The 23,222-nt window shown below is 37.6% G+C and overlaps 1 protein-coding gene across 1 annotated transcript; it reads right to left on the bottom strand.

The window, feature by feature from the left end:
• Window positions 1-4,149: 4,149 nt before the first annotated feature.
• etnppl (ethanolamine-phosphate phospho-lyase) lies at window positions 4,150-22,043 on the bottom strand. Its single transcript, XM_038274385.1, has 13 exons — window positions 21,882-22,043; window positions 21,519-21,637; window positions 21,133-21,292; window positions 14,978-15,052; window positions 14,595-14,688; window positions 9,382-9,498; window positions 9,015-9,097; window positions 8,660-8,885; window positions 8,358-8,512; window positions 7,912-8,001; window positions 5,036-5,166; window positions 4,895-4,956; window positions 4,150-4,805 (listed from the first exon to the last, which is right to left on the bottom strand). The coding sequence occupies exons 1-13, from the start codon at window positions 21,923-21,925 to the stop codon at window positions 4,722-4,724; spliced, it is 1,440 nt and encodes a 479-aa protein (XP_038130313.1). The 5' UTR covers window positions 21,926-22,043; the 3' UTR covers window positions 4,150-4,721.
• Between the last annotated feature and the right edge of the window lie 1,179 nt (window positions 22,044-23,222).

Below are 23,222 nucleotides of genomic sequence, written 5' to 3'. Positions count from 1 at the left end.
CGCCATCAGTTTGGGCGTCCTTGGCCTGGAAAACGTGGAAGACCCCTATCTTATATTAAAGCAATCAAAGAAATGCTGTTTGGAATCTGTTAAGACTAAAGGTGGTGAGTTAATAATTAATATAACAGAAAAAATCCTATTTGAGCTTCAGGTCGGTAGTCAAGGAAAGAAATGCTTAATTTCTCATGTCTGGCTAATTGATTGGTGTATTGTTGTTACAGTGGGTTGTCACGAGGTGGTGGCATTGCTCCATGGATTACTTGTCTTTTTTGTGGTAACTTTAGTTTGAGGTGGTTGGAATAAGTTGTAAATTTAGATGTTCTGTAACTTTAAAAACAATTTCCTACAAGTTGTTGACTAGAAGAGAAAATCCTTTTTTTATGACCCTTGTGTAAAAACGTGAGATAAGGAAAGGTATGTACCTTAATAACCACAACTTCTATGTTTTTTTTATTTTTTATTCTATTTTGCAATGTAGAAGTTCTGTTATGGTTAAGTTTGCAAAAAAACAACTTTCTGCTGTAAATGTACCGCTATCCATAGGTATATGACTTACACAGCTTGTATTGTCATTTTGTATACAGAGTGTATACAAAACAAAATTTTGTTTTATACAGCTTTTAGAACATTTTCATTTCAAGTGCAGCAATGATATGTCGGTTGTGAAAATAGTAATTCCTCTGTATGTTTACCTTTATTATCACTCAATCATCAGTCTTGACTGGGAACGGAACTGAGGAAAATGCTTCTTTAATCCTTCGCATTCATATAACATTTTTTATAGACTATTTGACTAATTTGGACTTTAACCTTTTACATCTGAGAATGTGCGTACCCTGTGGTTAATATCTTAGAAGCTACTGAACCTATCGGTGTCAATCTTACCTGACAAACAATCTTAACATTCTCCATGTTTTCATATGTATTAGGAAAGTCGTGAGGGTTTAATTGGATTATTGCATAATTTAAGAATAAAACCCAAGATAAAGCAAAAACAGATTTGTTATGTATAACTTGGAAAATGAGCATTATAACACATATGTATATCTAATGTGGCTATTAGAACCTGTTAACTTAAAAGATTAATGTGAGCTGGGTTCACCATGTCTGCTGTCTTATACAAAGGGTTTCTAATACTAAAGTGTCAATTAAAGTGGTCTTTCAAGATGGTTTAAAAACTTACTATGAAACGAGAATTTTCAATTGATCACCACTTCTGAATTATCATTAATCCAGGAATGAAAGGAACCTAATTTAGCAGTTAGGTGTCCATCATCTAACTGAGTAAAAAATAAATAAAATTGGCTTTCTTTTCGGTTAATTAGATTTTTAAAACAATTAGAACCAAAAAATAGAAAGTTCTGCAAGATATTCCTGATATTTGTTAGAAACTTCAAATAAGCAAATTAATTAAACCTTTTTAAATTCTTTTTTATCCCAAAAGCCTGGAGTGCAGAAACTCTGAGGGTGCAGGTTCGTTCCCTGCTTGGGGTTGCAACAATTGTGTACCTTTTATATCCTAATTTCTTCATCACATCTGTTGTGTAAATTGTTGTAACAAAGCATTATAAGAGAATTGAGAGGACCTCTGACTGCATGATTACTGTGTGTGTTTCTTCACTGTTATGGCTCACAAATGCTTGAATAAATTACTGATTTCTTCTTTAAATACTATGAAGACATTTAAAGGGATAGTTCAGTATTTTTGACATGAATCTGTATGGCATCCCCATCACCAGTGGCATGCAATCACACTGACTTACCCCTGGCAGCGTCCTGTGAGCAGAGTTATCGTCCAGTTTTGGTCAAGCCGAAAGTAGTCCGGCAGGTTTTTAGGACCAGCGAAATAAAACTTTTCTCTTCCCAAAACATTATGTGTTCAAAAGAGTGATATTTTTGCATCCCAAAAACATTGTAGTGGAAAAAGTCACACGTCGTTATCAATTGGTCCTATTTTCTCTCTGTTCGTATCACTGCGCGCCGTCATTCAGACAGCGAGCTCAACAACAGCCAGATGCATGTCTCGGTCCGCCCAGCTAGGAGCTAGGCGGAGGGAGACATGCATCTGGCTGTTGTTGAGCTCGCTGTCTGAATGACGGCGCGCAGTGATACGAACAGAGAGAAAATAGGACCAATTGATAACGACGTGTGACTTTTTCCACTACAATGTTTTTGGGATGCAAAAATATCACTCTTTTGAACACATAATGTTTTGGGAAGAGAAAAGTTTTATTTCGCTGGTCCTAAAAACCTGCCGGACTACTTTCGGCTTGACCAAAACTGGACGATAACTCTGCTCACAGGACGCTGCCAGGGGTAAGTCAGTGTGATTGCATGCCACTGGTGATGGGGATGCCATACAGATTCATGTCAAAAATACCGAACTATCCCTTTAAGAATTCCCTGGAAATACTTAGATTATAAGACAAAAACACTCCCACAGATTTAATCACATAACTCAAAAAAAGAATTACTATAAAAAGCTAACTTTATTATTTATTAATAATAATCTCGTTGTCTAGAGCAGACTCCATTCCGTATTAGGGATCAGATTTTTTCATCATTAGCATACACTTCATAGAAATTTAGCAAAGATAGAAAAATCTGTGACATCACATAGGATTGCTAAATATATTACTTTTAAACAGTATAGTAGTGGAAAAATTATATGAATGAACACAAGCATAGTCATTTAAAATTATGCCATCAGACTTGTAAAAATTTTCCATATTTTAATGATTAACCATCAAGATAACTAACATTTTTCCAAATGTTACAGATCTGTTAAATAGATCTTCATTGCATTTGTGTTTCCAGCAATGCTCCTTAGTAAATACATTATTCTGTCTTTGCCACTAAATTAGATTATTAGTATTACATCCATAGTGGTTTAGGACTAACATAGGAAATTAATAGGAAACGGTTAGGGCATGCACCCTAACTTCATACAACTTAGTTTATTTATTGTTGCAGAACAACTGAACTACTGTAATCAACAAATTACAGAAAAGATTTGAATATGATTTTTTTTTTTTTTTACATTTGGTGGTGGAAACATTATGATGTTTGTCTGTTTTAAGGTAGTTTTCAGACAACTAATTGGAGGCTGAACGGAGAGAATTACATTCATGTTGAAACTTAAGATTAATCCAAGCGTTTTTTCCAGCTTGTTAATGTAACCCAACATGAAACCAAGGCAATATCTGCAAAGAAGTGAAGAAGGGTGCAGAGTACAAACCTCTAGAGACCTGATATCCTCAGATTTTGAAAACTATCACAATGAAACCTGACCAATGCAGACCCATGGTTTCCTTTATACATTAGATGTTTATAAGGAGTCATTCCCACAGTTTTTCTCCTTTGTTCCAGCTGCCATCCTTTGATGATATGCATCATTTATCAGGGTTTTTGTTTTTCTTTTATAATGTAGATTAGCAGGTCATTATTGACATAATGAGTAAATTTTGCATCAACATACAAATTAGAAATGCATTTCCTAATTTAGCAAACATTTATTTCCATGACTTGATACATCAAGTCTCAGGTGATGTTTTTTTTAATTGATGAAGTAGGTCAGTGAGACTCTATGTTTATGACTGTTATACTGCTAAAAGGTCAACATCCTCTAAATGGTTTACTTTCAGAAATTCCCTTTATTTAGCTCAGATTTCCCTTAAACTCTGACCAGGTTCACAGTTCTTTACTGTTGAAAAAGAATCCATAAAAAATTATGTTCCCTCCACCTTCCTTTTTTTGTTTTTAGCAGTGTGTTCCTCTGCATGTATTGCATGATCTATGTTTTCTTTCAGTGGATTCCATTGACAAGTTAGGTTAGTCGTGAAAACAACTAGTTGCGACGGGTTGCTTTCAGCGGAAGGAGAGTAAAGGGGATAAAAATATATTTTTTGCCAAAATATTTGCAAAAAAGCTAAACAAATCAGCATGCACCCTGACTTCATACAACTCAGTTTATTTATTGTTGCAGAACAACTTAACTAATCAGAACATTGAAAGGATTTGAATGAGATTAGTTGCACTGGGTTACATTTAGTGGTGTGAGAGTAAAGGGAATAAAATACACAGAATGCATTTTTCCTCGTTTTTTCTTCAAAAATATATATATAAAAAAATCCAAAAAAATCCATGCACCCTAACTTAATACAACTCAGTTCATTTATTGTTGCAGAACAACTGAACTAATCAGTTGTTTGCCAAAATATTTGAAAAAAAAAATTGCTATCATTGCTTTTTCACATCACTGTGCTAACAACTAACAGACGTGGGGTTGAAATAAGTCTGTGTGGAACATTGGTAAATAATTGAAGACTTGTCAAACAGTGTCCCTGTTTGGTGGATGTTCACTCAAAAAAACGAAGAAGGAAAAAAACAGCTTTGATAGAGAACGAAAGACACAAAGAGTTCTGAAATATAGTTTTTTATGTAATGTGATTTAACAGTATTAACCAGTCAACAAATGGTGGCCCATCTCATGCACTGATAAAAGGGGAGGAAGGGTTTTCATTCCAAAGTAACATGATATTTTACACACAAGCATTCTGATTTCTTTCTTTAACTTTGACAACAATATAAAATTTGGCTTGCACAATACATTTATCTAAATGTTCTCTCCTGGATCAGCAGGATATTTTGGTTCAAACTATTTTTTTTGAAAACATTTGATATTATAAAAAAAATCCTGAGGCCTTTCCCCCCCAACCTTTCTATGTCTTCATCCGTTTCCTTTGTTTTTGGGCTCCTTCATTGCTGTGATTTAACCCGCTGTGTCCGTTTTCATCTGTTGAAAGCTTGAAAACAAGTTGAAGCACAGGTTAAAGTCAGTAAAGCTGGATTCATCAGCTAAATAAACGTTAGTAGAACTCACTCTACAGCTTACCTTTCTTCTCTTTTCCATTTCTGCACTGTTGTTCACTTCCAAGCCCAATGCTCCTTCCAGCTCTGGAAAAAAAAAAGAAATCAACACAACATAACAACTCTGACTCCTAGAAATGAAATTGTTGAGCTAATAAAGAGGTACCTTTAAGAATGAGGTCAATCTTCTCCACAACCAGGTCAGCATCCTCTGTTGTGAAGCAAAGAGGGGGCTTGAATTTCAGCACGTTGCGATGAGGTCCATCAGCGCTTAAAAGGATGTGCTGTTCCTTTAACCTGGAAACATTTAGCATTCATCTTTCAATTAGCTCTCTAGCTTGTTTTTATAAAGTTATGCAGCCTATTATAGAGGGTAACTAAAAGCGCATTAAAAGTCATTTACTTTAATATCACAGCACGGGTTCTTTTAAACTCTACTAAATCAAAACCCTATGCGTGTCATGATGCGCCACTCTGCGCTTTTTGGTTCTGTGTATGTTTTCATTTTGGGTTCTCAGTTATGCTTTTTTTTATTTGATTCTATTTTGTCAAGATTTATATAATTTTTCCAAATATTTATTCCCTGGTCTAGTTTTATTAAGTTTATCTTATCCTTAGGTTATTTCCATTGCTTCAGTTATCTCCAGTTCCTTCTCTTATCCTCTAGTTTTCTCCTTGGTTATTCTTTCTTTTGTATTCATTACTTTTATTCTGCTTTACCCTTATTTAAGTTCCTTTCTAGTAACAGCTAAGCCCTGTTTCCCTTGGTTGCTCTTTGTTGCCCCCTGGTGCCCTTTTCCTTTCCACTTGGCCTCCTTTATAGCTGCTTCTTTCCACACCTGCTCCCAATTAACTGATTACTCCACTCTTGGTTCTGTCTCCCATATATAACCCTCCTCAGCAGTTCATACTCCTTATGTGTGTTTCTCCTGTTTGGTTTCCTGATTATTGTTTTGGGATTAATGCTTCTGTTGCCATTTTTTTCTTCATTGAATCAGAAAAAACTAATCTCTGCCTTCTCCTTTCTGCATTTCGGCCCTCAACCACCCTTAGCATAGAGCTTGGAATCCTGAGGTTCTAAGTTTGAGCAGCCCACTGCTCCCCAAGGGGATGGATTAAATTCAGAGGTAAATTTCTCCAATGTGAGATCAATAAAGTTCAATTATTATAATTATTTAGCTGTTTTGTACCACATAAGTCTAGAAAATGCTCCACATGTTGCTAAGCACTGCTGGTTGGCATTCTGAAAGATGGTCTTACTTAGAGCAGTATTTAGACAAGCATTGGCAAACTGTATTGATACTGTGAGACTGAATACTGACACCTGCTGGACATTTAAAATGCCCACAGGAAACCTCTTTGACAGACTAAACTGGCACTTATTTAGTTACCTTCCCGGTATACTGATTTGTTTGCTATAACATATTATTTAATATCTTTGTTTAAATAGAAGGTATTTGTGATATTTTTAGATGCGATCCACAAAGGTGAACTCATATTGGGAACGTTTAAGTGAACATGTGAATAAGGATGTTTATGGACAGTAAGAACAGCAAATTAAGAGTCAGTTTGATACGCTTGGATAAGTTGAGTGATAACCGAGAGGATCAGGATGACAAAACAACAAAATGAAAACAAATATAAGAACAAAATGATCCCGATTGGCTGAAATCTTTCTTTTGCCTTGAGGTTGCCTCATATTTCTGTTAATTTGGATGATTAACCCCAAAAGATCATTTTTTGGCAGATTTGTTGTGTAGACAGATGCGCTTATAAACATAGTTTAGTGCTTCAGTCAGTTCGAAACACCTCATCTATCAGTCACGTGACTTTCTTGAAGCAATATGTGAACTGAAACAGGGTTTTGCTGTTAGAGCATGACCCGTGCGCCGATGCATCGGTGTTGCTGGACCCATCACTAGATAACATGTAAAGTCCTTTGTTAAGCAGGCTGCAGGTTCTACCTGTGCTAATCACTCAGCTTATACCAGCTTGTTATGTTGGCTAGAAAGAACAGAAAAACAACTTAATGAAAGCACCATTGTCTTAGTTTGTCACTGGAATTTAAATATATATATTCACACACACAATGAATATCAAAAAATATTTGTGATCAACAGTTGTTTATTATTAGAGCTATGGCATTTCTGCTTTAATATCCTGAACAATGAGATTTTTCTTTAATTGGTTTCTTGTTGAGGATGACTGGGAGCCATGAACATTTTTTGCCAATTCTGAATTATATCTGGAAGTATGATTAGCAGATTAGTTTCTTGAAGAGATTCGTCTGTATAGATGCAAAAAAAAATCACAAAGGTGTGCAAACATTTTCTTTAAATGGTGAACTGTTTGTATAAAGGAAAGATTCCGCAGATCCTTTCTTCCTGCTGCTGTCAGACTGTACAACCAACAATGCTAGCTCCGTATCAACCATATGTCCACCGTCACTTTACCTGTTATTATTGCATATCTATTGTATACTTCACTCATATCTATTTAACTCTGCAATAATTTAATACAATCAATCATTTGCACAAAACTTTACTGTTGTCACTTTATACCAGTGTTGCCTTGTCTGTATATACTTAATGTATATTTTTTATATATTTTTAAATATTTTTTATACTTTGTATTCTTCTTTTTTCCTACTGTACTGTTCACTGGGATGCAACGCTGCAATTTCCCCACTGTGGGACAAATAAAGGATTATCTTATCTTGAAAGCGAAACACTTGAGCAGGAATTTATTATAACAAATGCAAGTCATGAACCGATTTAATGCTTTCTCTCCCTTACTGTAAAAAAAAGTGAAGCCAGGATTGTTTAATGGTTAAGAGTAGTTTCCAATTTTTATTTGAATGAGTTATTAGTAATTTAGCATGGGAAGTAATAGTGCAATTTTAGTGTTATCTGCTAATTTACTATTTTGTAATTCTCCCCCTTCTCAGTAAAAAAGCTGTTCATATATTTCAGTTGGACTCTTTATTATATTTAGATTATAAATGCAGTATAAAGGCAAGATTACATCACATCTTAAACTCACTTATAAATGACTTCCTGGGCTTCTGCTGTTGCTGGAGTGAGCTTCACTCTGTCCTTCACAAGCTCCACTCCAACAAAGAGACCACGCCCCCTTTTGAGAGAGAGACAGAGAGAGAGCGACACCACTTTATTTACTCTGGAGCCATTTCTTACCTATAGATATTGGTTAAAAACAAAAATTGCTGAATTGAATTTAAATTTATAATGAATCAAATATGAACTGATGATAGAGAATTAAAAAAAATAATTTTCACTTAATTTTATTTCATTTGAGGATTTAACATAATTAGCATAGAAAGAGCAAGCAGGCAACTGAGAGGTACAGGCTTCAGGGATATGAGTCCCTGAATCAATAAGCTGCCAATAATTAACACAAAAAACATGCACGATATACTGTCTTGTAAAACCATTGAGCTCCGTAGGTTTTTGAGTGTGCATTTACCTCACCTAATGTCTCCAATCAGCGGATGCTTCTCCTTTTGTTTTTCCAGCAGGTTGGTGAGGTACTGGCCCACACGCAGCGCATTTCCCTGCAGATCCTCTTTCTCAATCACATCCAGGACGGCCAAACCGATGGCACACGATACAGGGTTACCACCAAACTGAAAATATTAATATAATCAAAATGAGAGGGTATTACGTCTTTACATACGTGTCTTAAAATCTTCAAAACATCCAAAAAGCTAAACATCTGCTCTTTGCTTTTTTTGTGGATTATTTTTCTATTTATTATTACAATAACCTCTTACTGTATTGAAGTACTCCATTCCAGACGACATGAAGGCCTCGGCCACTTCCCTGGTGGTGACCACACATGACATGGGGTGGCCGTTGCCAATAGGTTTACCCATTGTGATGATGTCTGGTACAAAATCATCTCCCTGAAGCTGGAAGGCCCAGAAGTGAGAGCCAACTCGGCCAAAGCCCACCTGAACCTCATCTGCGATAAAAACACCTCCTGCTTTATGGACATGGCTGTGGAGGATGTTTAAAGGAAAATATATTCAGAGTCATGCATTCACCCAGTCAGGACAGATAAAAAACAAAGACTATTTGCCCTTATATGTTTCGGTGTTAACACCAGCTAAAGTGAAGGATACATACTCAGCCACTTGCTTGAAGTAACCCACTGGGGGGATAACCTGGCCGCCACAACTCTGCAGTGACTCAGCAATAAAAGCAGCTATCTGTCCAAAGAAAGCCTTATCAGCTCCATATATCTCTAGACAGACTGATAAACTACAAATAGAAAGCTTCCCAACGTCTTTAGGTTTCCTAGAATGGGCTGTTGGGTTATGCTGAAAAATGCTTTAATGTTAACATTTGTTTTTATGCTGTATTGTCAAGAACAAAATAAATGTTTCATTAAAAAACACATCTAATTTTATTAGTTGTTAATCTTTTTTTATTTTAATGCAAATTGAAAATTCACACCAAACACTTGATGCAAAACATAAGAGATGAACTTTACCTTGTGCCCTTTGTTATGAACGTTGTCTATTATAGCTTTGACTTCATCTGCATATGCTGTAGCTGCATCAGGATGGTCTGCCCGGTATTTGCCTCTGTATACATCTGGGCTTGGAGCCTGTGTGCAAACCAGCATTGCAATAATTATGATTTCAGATCAAAATTTTTATATAGATATAATCAAACTTATCTGTATTTTTTAAACAAACCTTTGTTCACATTTTAGTTCAGTATTTACACACTAAAGGATGTGGATTTTTCTTGTAAGCTTTTAGATAAGTCTTGATTAGAATCTATTAAAATTTTTTTTAAACTTTTCAGCCTTTTTATCTTATTTCTCACAGACCTTCAGTTAAGAATGATGTCCCAGGTTGATATTTGATTTGAATATCAATATATACAAATAAGTCTGATAAGAGGTTAGTTGACTTGAAAAAAAGCGCAAGGTTAATTTCCTCCTTTTATTGTGATAGACAACTAAAAACTTACAAAGAACGAATATGCATCATCCTAAAGCTAATCTTCTACTGTTTACCAAGATTTAAGTTAATTGCTGTCTGGAGACTATGATGCTGGTGCTAAAGTATTTTACATCTGCCAAACTGTGTTGGACCTTTGCAGCAAAACGCTGCGAAGGCCTATTGTATTTAGAAAGTTTCTTCTTATTATTATGTTCATGCCAAAAAGAACGGGTTTTTGGGGGCCTTAACATATTCAAAAAGTCAGGAAACTTTGCCAATAATTGTCTCCCGTGTGAAATCGCATGATTTTAATAGAATCAAAAATGGGCGTCACCAAATGACTCCACAGCGCCCCCTAAAGTGAGTTAGGGAAAACCACAAGTCACAGAGATGTGAAATTAGGCACAAAAGTATATTTTTTATTTATTTATAATTTTCCAAAAGGTAAAAACCTGCAAAATGTGCCATCTTGCTATTGCACTCCCATTATTTTTACTGTCAGGGTTGCAAAGTAAATACATTGTCATCACAAGGTCAGGGTATGGACAACTAATATTACAAAGTAAAGTATTTTTTAATCTTAAACAAAAGGTCAAAGAATGGGAAAAGCACAAGAGAGAAAGGGAGGAGGAAGGAACAAACATATATAACAGTTGAAATCATTATCTCAATATTAACCAACAATAGATGTACTTCATACATCATTTTCTATTTTCCTGCAGCCATGCTTCAATGTTTCTGATCCTATAAGCATACGGAAAGCTGAAAAATTAGGCTTCTGCTGCACCAATGTCGTGTCAACTTCCCAATGATACTGTAGCCTGCTAAACTATGCATTTATTCTCTCTGCACCTTTGAAGATTCTTTTGTATCCACATGTTGAATTTCTGGAATGGCTAATTTGATTATAGTTTATAAAATATCATGTAATATATAGACCACAAAATAGAACAGAAGGTGAAGGTAGCTAAAGAATGGGAAAAAAGAATATTCCAATAATTTTTTCCATTTAAAAATGCCATAGATTTTCAAACTCTGTTGTCCAAAGGTGGCAGTCCTTTACAGAAGGAAAGAAGAAAGGCAGAAAATTAGAGCATAAATTAAGACCAAAAAAAATTGGCGGAAGACATATGGAAGCACAGAATGCTGAAACAGCATGAAGGAGTGATATAAGAGAAGATAGAGAAAAAGGAAGGAAGGAAGGATTAAATAAAGGCAGGTAGCAACAACACAAAGAAACCATTAGGAAGCAGTAGTAATTAGTAAAGTGGACACAAAGAAGAGAGGGATGAAAGAAGGGCATAAGAACACTGCAAAAAATATAAATCTCAATAAGTTATTTTTTCTTAAAATAAGTGTGTTTTTCCTTGATTTGAGGAGATAAGTAAGACACTTTGCCAATGGAACAAGACAATTTCCTTTTAAAATAAGAAAAAAATATTTTATCGTCTTATTTCAAGTAAATATTATCTAACTATCTTATTTTAAGAGTGAAAATACTCATTCCATTGGCAAATCATCTTATTTACCTGCTCAAATTAAGGCTAAATATACTTAATTTAAGCCATTTTTTACTTATTTCTGGATTGTTTTTGCAGTGAAAATAAGGAAAAAAGGGAAATAAAGAACAAAGTACACTATATTGCCAAAAGTATTTGCTCACCCATCCAAATTATTGGAATCAGGTGTTCCAATCACTTCCATGGCCACAGGTGTATAAATTCAAGCACCTAGGCATGCAGACTGTTTTTACAAACATTTGTGAAAGAATGGGTCGCTCTCAGGAGCTCAGTGAATTCCAGCGTGGAACTGTGATAGGATGCCACCTGTGCAACAAATCCAGTCGTGAAATTTCCTCGCTCCTAAATATTCCACAGTCAACTGTCAGCTGTATTATAAGAAAATGGAAGTGTTTGGGAACGACAGCAACTCAGCCACGAAGTGGTAGGCCACGTAAACTGACGGAGCGGGGTCAGCGGATGCTGACGCGCATAGTGCGAAGAGGTCGCCAACTTTCTGCAGAGTCAATCACTACAGACCTCCAAACTTCATGTAGCTCAAGAACAGTGCGCAGAGAGCTTCATGGAATGGGTTTCCATGGGCGAGCAGCTGCATCCAAGCCATACATCACCAAGTGCAATGCAAAGCGTCGGATGCGGTGGTGTAAAGCACGCCGCCACTGGACTCTAGAGCAGTGGAGACGCGTTCTCTGGAGTGACGAATTGCGCTTCTCCATCTGGCAATCTGATGGACGGGTCTGGGTTTGGCGGTTGCCAGGAGAACGGTACTTGTCTGACTGCATTGTGCCAAGTGTAAAGTTTGGTGGAGGGGGGATTATGGTGTGGGGTTGTTTTTCAGGAGCTGGGCTTGGCCCCTTAGTTCCAGTGAAAGGAACTCTGAATGCTTCAGCATACCAAGACATTTTGGACAATTCCATGCTCCCAACTTTGTGGGAACAGTTTGGAGCTGGCCCCTTCCTCTTCCAACATGACTGTGCACCAGTGCACAAAGCAAGGTCCATAAAGACATGGATGACAGAGTCTGGTGTGGATGAACTTGACTGGCCTGCACAGAGTCCTGACCTCAACCCGATAGAACACCTTTGGGATGAATTAGAGCGGAGACTGAGAGCCAGGCCTTCTCGTCCAACATCAGTGTGCGACCTCACAAATGCGCTTCTGGAAGAATGGTCAAAAATTCCCATAAACACACTCCTAAACCTTGTGGACAGCCTTCCCAGAAGAGTTGAAGCTGTTCTAGCTGCAAAGGGTGGACCGACGTCATATTGAACCCTATGGATTAGGAACGGGATGTCACTTAAGCTCATATGTGAGTCAAGGCAGGTGAGCAAATACTTTTGGCAATATAGTGTATGTATGAAATCAACAGAAAGGAAAAGCAAGAACATAATGACAAAAAGAAAACAGGACGGACATTACCAAATGACTTTATTATGAAAAGAAGGATGAATGGGGCAGGATAAACTTCTGCCTGGTTCACAAAAAGACAAGCACTTTACTTTTTTATTAAAGGCATACTATGCAACATTTTTCAGTTAATTAATGTGTTCCATAACGTTTTGGATGATTAAATGAGTCATTTCATTTCGAACAAAGGTTTTCTCGGCCGCCCTGGTGGTCTGTAGGGGAAATACGGTACTTGCAATTGCAGGAGCCCTCGGCCCGCACCCACAGGCTCAAAAGTCTCGTGCATCGCGAGAGTCGGTCTTGCTTTACAGCGAGAACTGCTACACGCCCCCAGTGAAAGGCATGCTCGTTGCTAGCGCAGTGGCGATATTTGTGCAGTTATCATGGCGGAACCAGCGAGAAAACAGCAAAAGCCCATGTTTGTTATTTAGACACATGCATAACAAATAATATATGCTAAATTTTCAAACTCCAAAGTTGGAACAAAATAGTCACTTACCACAGTAGACATGGTGATTTGTTGCGTTTGCCTGTCTACTAAGCTCAAAACAACCGCGCCTGGCTTGACGGAGAAACCAGGAGAACAGCTAAGCATATTTAGAACAGTGTACTTTTACTTTCGCCCTCTGGGGGGAGCCTCGCTGGAAAATCAACACCGGTTGCATAGTATACCTTTAACGGTTTAGAAAAAATTTGCGTCCAGAAAAGTTAGCATAGTACCAACGTCAACACTGTAGTACATATGCCAGGCCATTTGGTGGCGCTGTGACATAGTCACTGAATCACACCTGAACAGCTGACAAAAACACTGGGGATGCAGACAGCTCATGCAAGGTAAACATAAACATTAAGCAACAAGATGTAGCTCCCATGTATGCACTGAAACACGAATCAGGTTTAAAAAATTAAAACACTCTCCTAAAACATCAGACGAGTTTGGATGTACAGCCTAAACCACAAATTACCTTTGCGAGTACAGTACAATATCATCTCCGTGTAGATAGGGCCTAAGGAAGATAAAAGAATGAAGAAGGGAAAAAGTAATGACACAAAGATGAAAAGAAGAAAGCCCTAAAGTAAAAAAAAACCCTTTTATATTTCCAGTCTCAAATATTTATTTAGACCTGAAAAATACAGAAATCATATTTGAAATAAATTGTCTCTTGGCTGCTAGTAATGTGGCATCTTACTATTTATTTTCTTGAGTTTTAGAGCTTTAATTTCTGAAAGGTATAGTTAAAGGGACAGAGGAGGATTTGCATGAATTTTTTTAAAAGACCTGCCCTCTCCGCTTTAAAAAAAAACAAAAAAACACATGCACAATCCTGTACCCGTTCCAGAGAGGGAACGCCTATTACACGCGTGCGAGAGCATGCAAGAGCCAATTTTTACTCTGTTTAAAAGTAGCTGTTTGCATCACTCATACAAGCTTACTTTCCAAAAGAAGATTTGCAATTTTTCAACTATGTCAGACTCACCACCAGTAATTGAAAATGGGGACGAGCAAATTCGGACGGCCTTACGTAAACATATCACCAGAATGATTGACAATAAGTAGGACCACTTATTTTGATGATCCAACTGGAAAAAGAACATCCTCATCCTGATTTGTCTTGTTTATCAACCATCTCTTTTTAGTTTAGAGTACAGTAAGTAGTGAATGTGGCTGTATTTTCAATCCCATGTCCTTCTTTCTTTATCCCCACCTACATATAGTAAATGCTGGAAACTCAGCAATCTGCCTAAACGCAGTAGAGCAGAGCTGTGTTATGATGTTTTGATAGCTTTGCAGGCAGGAAGAAGGTGAGAGTAAATCCCAAACTCACCACATGGACAAACTGATTTTGCTCAGCATCTGACAGCTGGTGGAACTTATACGGACTAATGTCGATTAGCGATGACACGTGACCATGGTAAGCACTGCAGACAGAGTAAACACAGACTGGAGGATCATTTACAACATTGGTGTCAAACCAGTTTTCAAGGGCCTGCATCCTGTAACTATTATTTGAGTGTCTAATACATGAATCAATTCAGTAGAACAGGCAATTCTGCCATCTGAATGAGGTTTGATAAAAGTTGAAGTTTCCTAGCCCTTGAAGACTGCGGTTTGACACCTCTTATTTAAAATATCATGTGTTTTTGTACTATGGATCTGATGTAAGAAGGTGCAGAGCATGCATTATCACTGAGATATGATGGGCCTTACTTTTCCAGGGTAATGATATCTTTGTGGCCTGTGTACTGCCATGCAAGTCGGAGGGCCAGGTCATTGGCTTCAGAGCTGAAGGGGGAAAGGGTCACATTAAGTTACTCAGTCACCACAAAATACACATGTTAAGCCACATGGACGTCATTCCTACTTTGTTGTTTCAGCTCTTTATGTATGGATCGCAGAAGCTAACGTCTGTTTATTCTTTCCAAATACATAATTAAATGCTTATGAACATATGAAACCTCACATTTTTTTTTATTTCTAGATTCAATTAGTGCTAATGATTATTTTGCAAATCTGCCGATTATTTTTTCGATTGATCAATTAATGTTCAGATAGCCAAAGGTTCCTTAAAGAAGATTCTTGGATTTAACATACTGATAGACACTTTTTTTTTAAATGCTAAATACCAAATGTTTATATATATTTTTTTTACAATTTTGTTATAATTACTGCTCAAAGTGGGTCGCACTGTCAGCTAAAGGCGTGTTTTAGAGTCTCTGCTCTACAGTTAACAATAAATCGACTACTAAATTAGTTGACAAATATTTCAATAATCAATTAATCACAATTAATCGATTAATTGTTTTAGCCCTAGATTCAATATTATCTTTTTAACTTTATTTATACATTCAAAATACCTAAACTTTGATACTTGTTGTCTTATTTTGTCAATTTACAATCATTATGTTGCATAGATTTTGCTAGAGCAATACAGAGTGGAAGGAAAATAACTGAAACTTTCATTTTTTTAACAAATAAAACTGTTAAATAGCTAAGTCTTTTAATACAATAATTTAGTATCTCTGTTTAGAGTTTTAAAAGTCATGAAGTGGGCACATCAAAATAAAAAGGGTCAGACGTTTGTTGTGTAAGACCAACAGTACATGTCCCTTTAACACCAGCATTACCAGGATTTCCAGTTTCTGGCTCCCTCTGCCATAATTAACTGTCCCACCCACGCCCTGCACCCTTCAGCTTGTTGCTGCACCTTTTGAAATTTGCTGCCACTCCCCTGCTTCACCTCCTGTACTGAGGGGACTCCCACAGATATGAACATTTTCATAGAGCTGCTCAGGCTCCTGTCCCCCCCAGACATACTCATCAATCCCACTATAATGTCCCACTAGCGCTTTCCACCACCTTCAGAGCTAAGTTTCTGCTCATGCCTTTCTGCTGATGAATGTGATTGAGGATATTTGTAATTAAATAATATTTGTAATTAAATGTAAGTTCATGATTAGAACTCATCAAAATAGATAACATTATATTTATTTCGATTTATACTCCAACTTTATTACATATTAGGTGGTAGAAAAATCTGATAAACTCCTGGTTATAGTTTTATATACAGAAATACAGAAGCAGAAATAAATTTATTTCAGACTTTACATCATCAAGATCAAAGCACTTTTGACTTGTGTAGCAGATAATGAAAATAAAAATTTTTAGATTTTCCTGAATTTTCCTCTTGTTCAGAGCTGTGGTGAGGGGATTCTTTTGAGCTACCGGTATTTGTTTTTGTAAAGCTTTTGTAGTTATGAAGCTGCTGCTCAGTTGAATATTATGTTCATCTATCTACCTAACTATCATTAATATTATTTCTACAGGGATAACTGTATAAATCCAGTGTAAATATGTTACTATGGAATCACGCTTTTTTTATTTTTTTTATTTTGATCTTTTATTTTCCATTCCAGTGAACTGAAAATATCTAAATGAAATGTTGATTTGTTAATTAGTTGGAAAAAAGTTTTAAAATTTTACGATTATTGTGAATTACCATTTTCACTTATGGTTGAGATTAAAATATACACAAAGTATTTATGTATATCTGACAGAGTTCTGCCTAAATATGGATTTTCCATTCGCAGACACTGCGTTTATCTCCAGTGCAGAACTGTGCTTAGGACTTTATCTATGAAAGAAAATGGTTTGGATCATTACATAATTGAGCTTACAGCTATATTCTTAAGATTTTAAATTTGTAATATACATAGCGTACTTGTCTACTGCTGATTATATATATTGTTTTTTTGCTGCAGCCTCCAGCAAGCCATTGATCACAGCAAGTGAACGTAAGATGTTGTGCTTAATCATGCAGCTTCAGATTACAAGAGATTGTAAAACACAATGCAGAACCACTTGTTCTGGATATATTCACACATGCTAAAAAGTGATGATTGTGCAAATCATCATTATGCACTGATATTGTAATTTACTCCCCCACAGCACTGAATTTTTAATAAAGTTGGAATATAAATCAGCTCAATATTATGTTTTCTATTTTTTTTTTATCATCTCATTCTCTTCTAAGAAGCTGAGGTGCAGAAAACACTCATACATCATAATGAAATTAGATTACCTGAGGTCTGTTGAAAAAGTTCAACAATATGTTTATTTCTGCTTCCGATTTTTAAAATGCCAAACGAGGAGCTTAGCTAATGGAGAAATAAGAACAAACTAAACTATTTATATGCGGCACTGGGTCATGCTCTAAGGGCTGGACCTGTTTTTCTGGTTCAATTCAATATGTAATAAAGTTGTATTTTTATTAAGAAAGGTAATTTTAACTAGACATGGCAGATCGTGGGGGACTGAGGGATTTTGTCTTATTTATTAGTTCTAGATGCTGGTGAAGGTTCTCAGTCATCCAGGTCATAGTCCTTCCAAAAATTAAAATTAAAAAACAATCCACTGGACTTGGTTTCCAAGTTTGAAGACGTTTCGCTTCCCACCAAGGAAGCTACATTTTGAATTGAAAAAACTTCCTGCATGGGAAGCGGAACGTCTTCAAACTTGGAAACCAAGTACAATGATTGTTTCTTAATTTTTAATTATTTTTTTGGATTATTAGTTCTGCATTAAACTCATTAAATCTACACTGAGGCAAGGTGGTGGCACCATCATGTTAGACTTAGACTTAGACTTAGACTTCTTTATTTGTCATTTTGTATGCACAGGGTGCATACAGAACGAAATTGCGTTACATACAGCTTATGAACGTTGCATTGATATTTCACAATGGCACGAGTTATAGAAAAATACAAAAAGTGCAGCAGTGGTCAAAGTGTGAACAGTGCAGAGGATAAGAGACAGTGTGCAAGTTGCAGTGGTTCAGTGCAAAATGGCATTTGTGCAAAAAAATGCGTTATTGAAAAATACAATGAGATGAACAATTTAAAGGGCTAAAAGTTAAAAGTTCAGCAGCATTTGATGCCCGATAATGTGCAATAGGTGCAGAGTTCGGATTGTGGATCAAAGGTTCAACAGTCTGATGGCAGTGGGGAAGAAGCTGTTGCACAACCTGGTGGATCTGCAGCGGATGCTGCGGAACCTCTTTCCAGAGGGCAGCAGGGAGAACAGTCCATGGTGGGGGTGTGAGGGGTCTTTGATGATATTACGGGCTCGGGACACACAGCGCTGTGATGAAATGTCCTTAATGGAGGGAAGAGGAGCCCCAATGATTCCTTCCGCTGTCCTCACCACCCTCCTCACATTCTTCCAGTCAGAAGCTCTGCAGCCTCCACACCACAGAGAGAGACAGCTGGTCAGAACGCTCTCTATGGTGCTTCTGTAGAAGGCTGTGAGGATGGGCGGGGGCAGGCGGGCTCTCCTCATCCTCCGCAGAAAGTACAAGCGCTTCTGTGCCCTCTTCACTAGAGATGAAGTGTTTACAGTCCAGGTGAGGTTGTCCGTGATGTGCACCCCCAGGAACTTTGTGCTGCTGACCACCTCCACAGCTGAGCTGTTGATGAGCAGTGGAGCATGGTGGGGGCGGTTTTTCCTGAAGTCGACGATGATCTCCTTCGTCTTCTCCACGTTCAGGATCAGACTGTTTTCACTGCACCAGTCCACCAGCTGCTCCACCTCCTCTCTGTAGTCCCGGTCGTTGTCGTCCCTGATGAGGCCCACCACCGTGGTGTCGTCCGCAAACTTCACGATGTGATTGGTGGTGAACCTGGGGACGCAGTCATATGTCATCAGGGTGAACAGCAGGGGGCTCAGGACGCAGCCCTGAGGGGAGCCCGTGCTGAGGGTGATGACATCAGAGGTGTTCTGACCGACCCGGACTGACTGAGGTCTGTTGGTGAGGAAGTCCAGCAGCCAGTTTCGAAGGGGTGTGTTGAAGCCCAGATGTTCCAGCTTTCCCACCAGGTGCTGTGGGATGATGGTGTTAAACGCTGAACTGAAGTCCAGGAACAGCATCCGCACGTGGGTGTTCTTCTCCTCCAGGTGGGCCAGGCTCAGGTGAAGAGCAGAGGAGATGGCGTCCTCAGTGGAGCGGTTTCGCCGGTAGGCAAACTGGAACGGGTCGAGTGTTGGGGGGAGACTGGAGACGATGTGTTCCTTTACCAGCCTTTCAAAGCACTTCATCATGATGGGAGTCAGTGCGACGGGCCGGTAGTCGTTGTAGCAGGTGACTTGAGGTTTCTTTGGCACTGGGATGATGGAGGCAGACTTGAAGCATGCTGGCACTGTGGCTTGCTCCAGCGAGGTGTTAAAAATGTCCGTGAGGACACCAGCTAGCTGACCTGCACACTCCTTGAGCACCCGCCCAGGTATGTTGTCGGGACCTGGGGCCTTCCGCGGGTTGACCCTCCTCAGAGTCTTCCACACGTCGGCTGTGTCAAGGCAGAGAACCTCCTCTTCCTGATGTGGGACAGCCTTCACTGCTGGAGTGCGATTTAGTGCCTCAAACCTCCCAAAGAAGTTATTTAGTCCGTTTAGGAAGTCAGCATCAACTTCATCCACCGGGGCAGGGGGCGTGTTGTAGTCTGTGATCGCCCGTATGCCTTGCCACATGCTCCTGGTGTTGTTGGCGTCGTGGAACAGATGCTGGATTTTCTGGTTATGGTTCCGCTTTGCTAACCTGATGGCACGGTTCAGGGTGGCTCTAGCTGTCCTCAGTGCCTCCTTGTCACCAGACTTGAAGGCTGAGTTCCGTGCTTTTAGCGCGTGGCGGACCTCCTCAGTCATCCAGGGCCGTTGGTTGGCTCGGGTGGTGATGGTCTTTGTTGTGCTGACGTCCTCGATGCAGTGGTTGATGTAGGCTGAAACAGTCATGGCGTACTCATCAACATTGATCTTGTTGTCATATGTTGCTGCTGATTTGAACATGTCCCATTCAGAGCATTCAAAGCAGTCCTGGAGTGCATCCATGGCCCCCTCCGTCCAGACCCTCACCTGCTTCACTGTAGGTTTTGCTCTGATCAGCAGGGGTCTGTATGCAGGAATTAGCATCACAGAAAGGTGGTCTGAGGAGCCGATGTGGGGGCGGGGGGCTGCTCTGAATGCGTCTTTTATGTTTGTATAAACTAAGTCCAGAGTGTTCTCTCCACGAGTAGCAAAATCCACGTGTTGATAAAAATGAGGGAGAACAGTTTTCATATTCGCCTGATTAAAATCTCCAGCAAATTATGGGATGTTATGGGAATGAGCAGCTCACTACTTTTGTTTTATATTCCACTCCATCAAATACAGTTCCAATACAAAGCTAGGATATCTTGTGATTTTAAATTTTGAAGAGTACTGCAAAGAGCTAATATGATTTAATTTTCTATTTATTAGAAAACAATATAAATGACACCTCATCTCCTTACTGAAGCCTCTTTCAACGCAAGTTTATAACTTAGTATCTCTGATGTCTTCTCTGTAGTATCGAGGATTTATGGATTGTTATCAAAAACAGAATTGCCTTCTAGATTATTCAGGCAGGTAATGCTGTAAGTGGTGTTAATAAGTAACCATGGTGACCTGGAGGAGTTTGATAAATCATATCTCTAGGAAGCAAATAATGCTGATTGTGACCATTTTCCTTGCTTTGTTCACATCTCTAGAATATCTATGTAGTAACCTTCAGGTAACTTTGCTCCTTACTATTTCTGTAATTATCTTTACAAATAAATAATTTAAAATATATAAAACGTAACTATTATTTGTCATTTACATATATATAATCATAAAGGATTATGATTATGATTATGATATACTGCACTTTATAAGAGGGATTATTGAGCTTTCCTTACTTTACTATGCTTTATGTCTGTCACACCATTTAGACCCAAGTCAAACAATGTCTGAATGTTACTGAGCTTCTTTTAAATGCTGTCCAACTTGTATGACGTGTGGAATATTGTATATTTTACCCTGAGTTGACAAAGTAGCACACAGAGAGCTTGTCTGGTAGAGTGGCCTGCAGCCTTTCAGCATACAGCACCAGGTTGTCATGTAAAAACCGGGTGTTGGTGTTCAGAGATTGCATTTGCTCGGCTCCTGCCTTCACCACCTCTGGATGACAATGGCCCACTGGAGAAAAAAAAACACGCACAAAAAACAAATACAACAAAAGAAAGAGGCCTAGGTCAGTTTACTGCAGACTTTTACAAAAGTGAGAAATAAAGAGCACTCTTTATAATAGCAATTTTGTGTATTTAGAGTTGATGCTTTCCTGCAATGATAGAAATACATTCTGGGATTTTAATTAATATACATTTTTAACTTTAGAAGTGTGCTTCAATGTTTGCATGCCTACCATGAGCCACATTGTTGATGCAATCTAAGTAGCACTGGTCCTTTTCGTCATACATGTACTGGCCTTTGGCTCGCACAATCTTGATAGGGTCATGGCTAAAAAAAATCTTACAAGATGGTCTGTAAAAAAAAAAAAAAAAAGAAAAAAAAAGTATTGAAACAATTATAGTCAGTCCCCTAGGAGCCTTTCTTAAGATATGGTGGTAGATTATCAGTATAAATTCTATTTCACTAATATAATGAAGTTAAAGTAATAAAAATATTATTTTCTACCCTGCATACGCTCAGATAAGGACTATGAATAGATTTTGCAACAGAAATAGCTCCCCGGAACGATCTGCAATCATAGACTGAAATGTTTTACCCAATATGCCTCTTTCTCAAGGCTATAGTCTTCTTTTTCTCCATTTCCTCCGTCCAGATAGGTATTTCGTGCAGGAGATAAAATCCTAGAAGACCAACTGTTCCTGTGAAAAATACCTGTTAGGTGTTACGCGCACACAGCTATATCCCGCTGTCATCGACGTCTTTCACAAGTATGGAAATCCAAAGCGGCCACAAAGCAAAAAAAAAAAAAAAAAAGGTGCAAAATTAAATATCTCATTATATTTTATTTACAATTACAAGACACAATACATAAAAATAAATAAATAAATTAATAAATAAAATAAATAATATATCTTTATGAATTCTGGCAGGTTTCATTTATTCTTAAACCCTGCTGTACCTAAATATTGTATAACTCCCCTGTAAAAATAATAATGAAAAAAAAATGGGAGGAATTGAAAGAGTTCATGCAAAATTAAATATCTCTTTATATTTAATCTACAATTACAAGACACAATACATAAAATATATATATATATCTTTATGAATTCTGGCAGGTTTTATTTCTTCTTAAACCCTGCTGTACCTACATATTATATAACTCCCCTGTAAAAATAATAATGAAAAAAAAAATGGGAGGAATTGAAAGAGTTCATGAATTTGAAATGACCAAATTACTAAAACTACTTTAGCTTTTAAAATTCTTTTATTTGAGTCATTTTGAGTTTGCTTGACATTTATCCCTTTATTACACTGAGAAAAACAACACATCAGTTGTTTAATCTTAGGAGGGTAGGACTAGAAGAAAAAAAATATGTTAAAGTAAATTAATATGATTAAGATGCCAAGAATGTTTGGATTATTTTTTTTTTTCAGAATAGTTTTCTGAACAGTACAAGATAAATCAGAAATCCTAGTAGGGTGGGCAGTTCAGTCAACAATGCAGAAATAGAAATATATATATCTAATTTTAACTAAATGTATTTTGTAATGATTTGGGTGATTGAGAAATGCAGCCCATTGCTTTATGTGTTTTTTAAAGATTTAACAAAAAAGGGGGATTATATTCTGTATTTGTATTACTTCCTGCCTCTGTTCTCTGAATGTGTAGTGTTGTATTAGCACATATCATTAAAGGAAAAGTCCTGTCAGCAAGGAATACCCAATGGGTCATTATTTATACCTAAAACTAATACATTCATAGTGATAAAAAAATAAAAACAATTTTCGTTGCGATCACTGAGCAGTAACACCTAATTCCTGACCTCTTTTAGTGCGTTAAGCTGAGCGCCATTCTCACTGCTTTACATGCAAAGCCAGTGAGAACTAATAGACACCCCTGCAATAAACTATTATTTAAGATTTTGAGAGGACTTCA

Source organism: Cyprinodon tularosa, unplaced genomic scaffold, assembly GCF_016077235.1.
Source record: "Cyprinodon tularosa strain WSP-4 unplaced genomic scaffold, ASM1607723v1 ctg91, whole genome shotgun sequence".
Lineage (NCBI taxonomy): Eukaryota > Metazoa > Chordata > Actinopteri > Cyprinodontiformes > Cyprinodontidae > Cyprinodon > Cyprinodon tularosa.
The sequence above is the reverse complement of the archived record's forward strand: the minus strand, read 5'-3'. Positions and strand labels throughout refer to the sequence as shown.

Coding starts and splice junctions, on each gene's coding strand:
- etnppl (XM_038274385.1), bottom strand. CDS start 21,925: ATGGAGAAAAAGAAGACTATAGCCTTGAGAAAGAGGCATATTGG. Junction 14,689..14,977: donor GATATCATTACCCTGGAAAA/GTAAGGCCCATC, acceptor CTCTGTCTGCAG/TGCTTACCATGGTCACGTGT. Junction 8,002..8,357: donor CCGCTGATTGGAGACATTAG/GTGAGGTAAATG, acceptor CTCTCTCAAAAG/GGGGCGTGGTCTCTTTGTTG.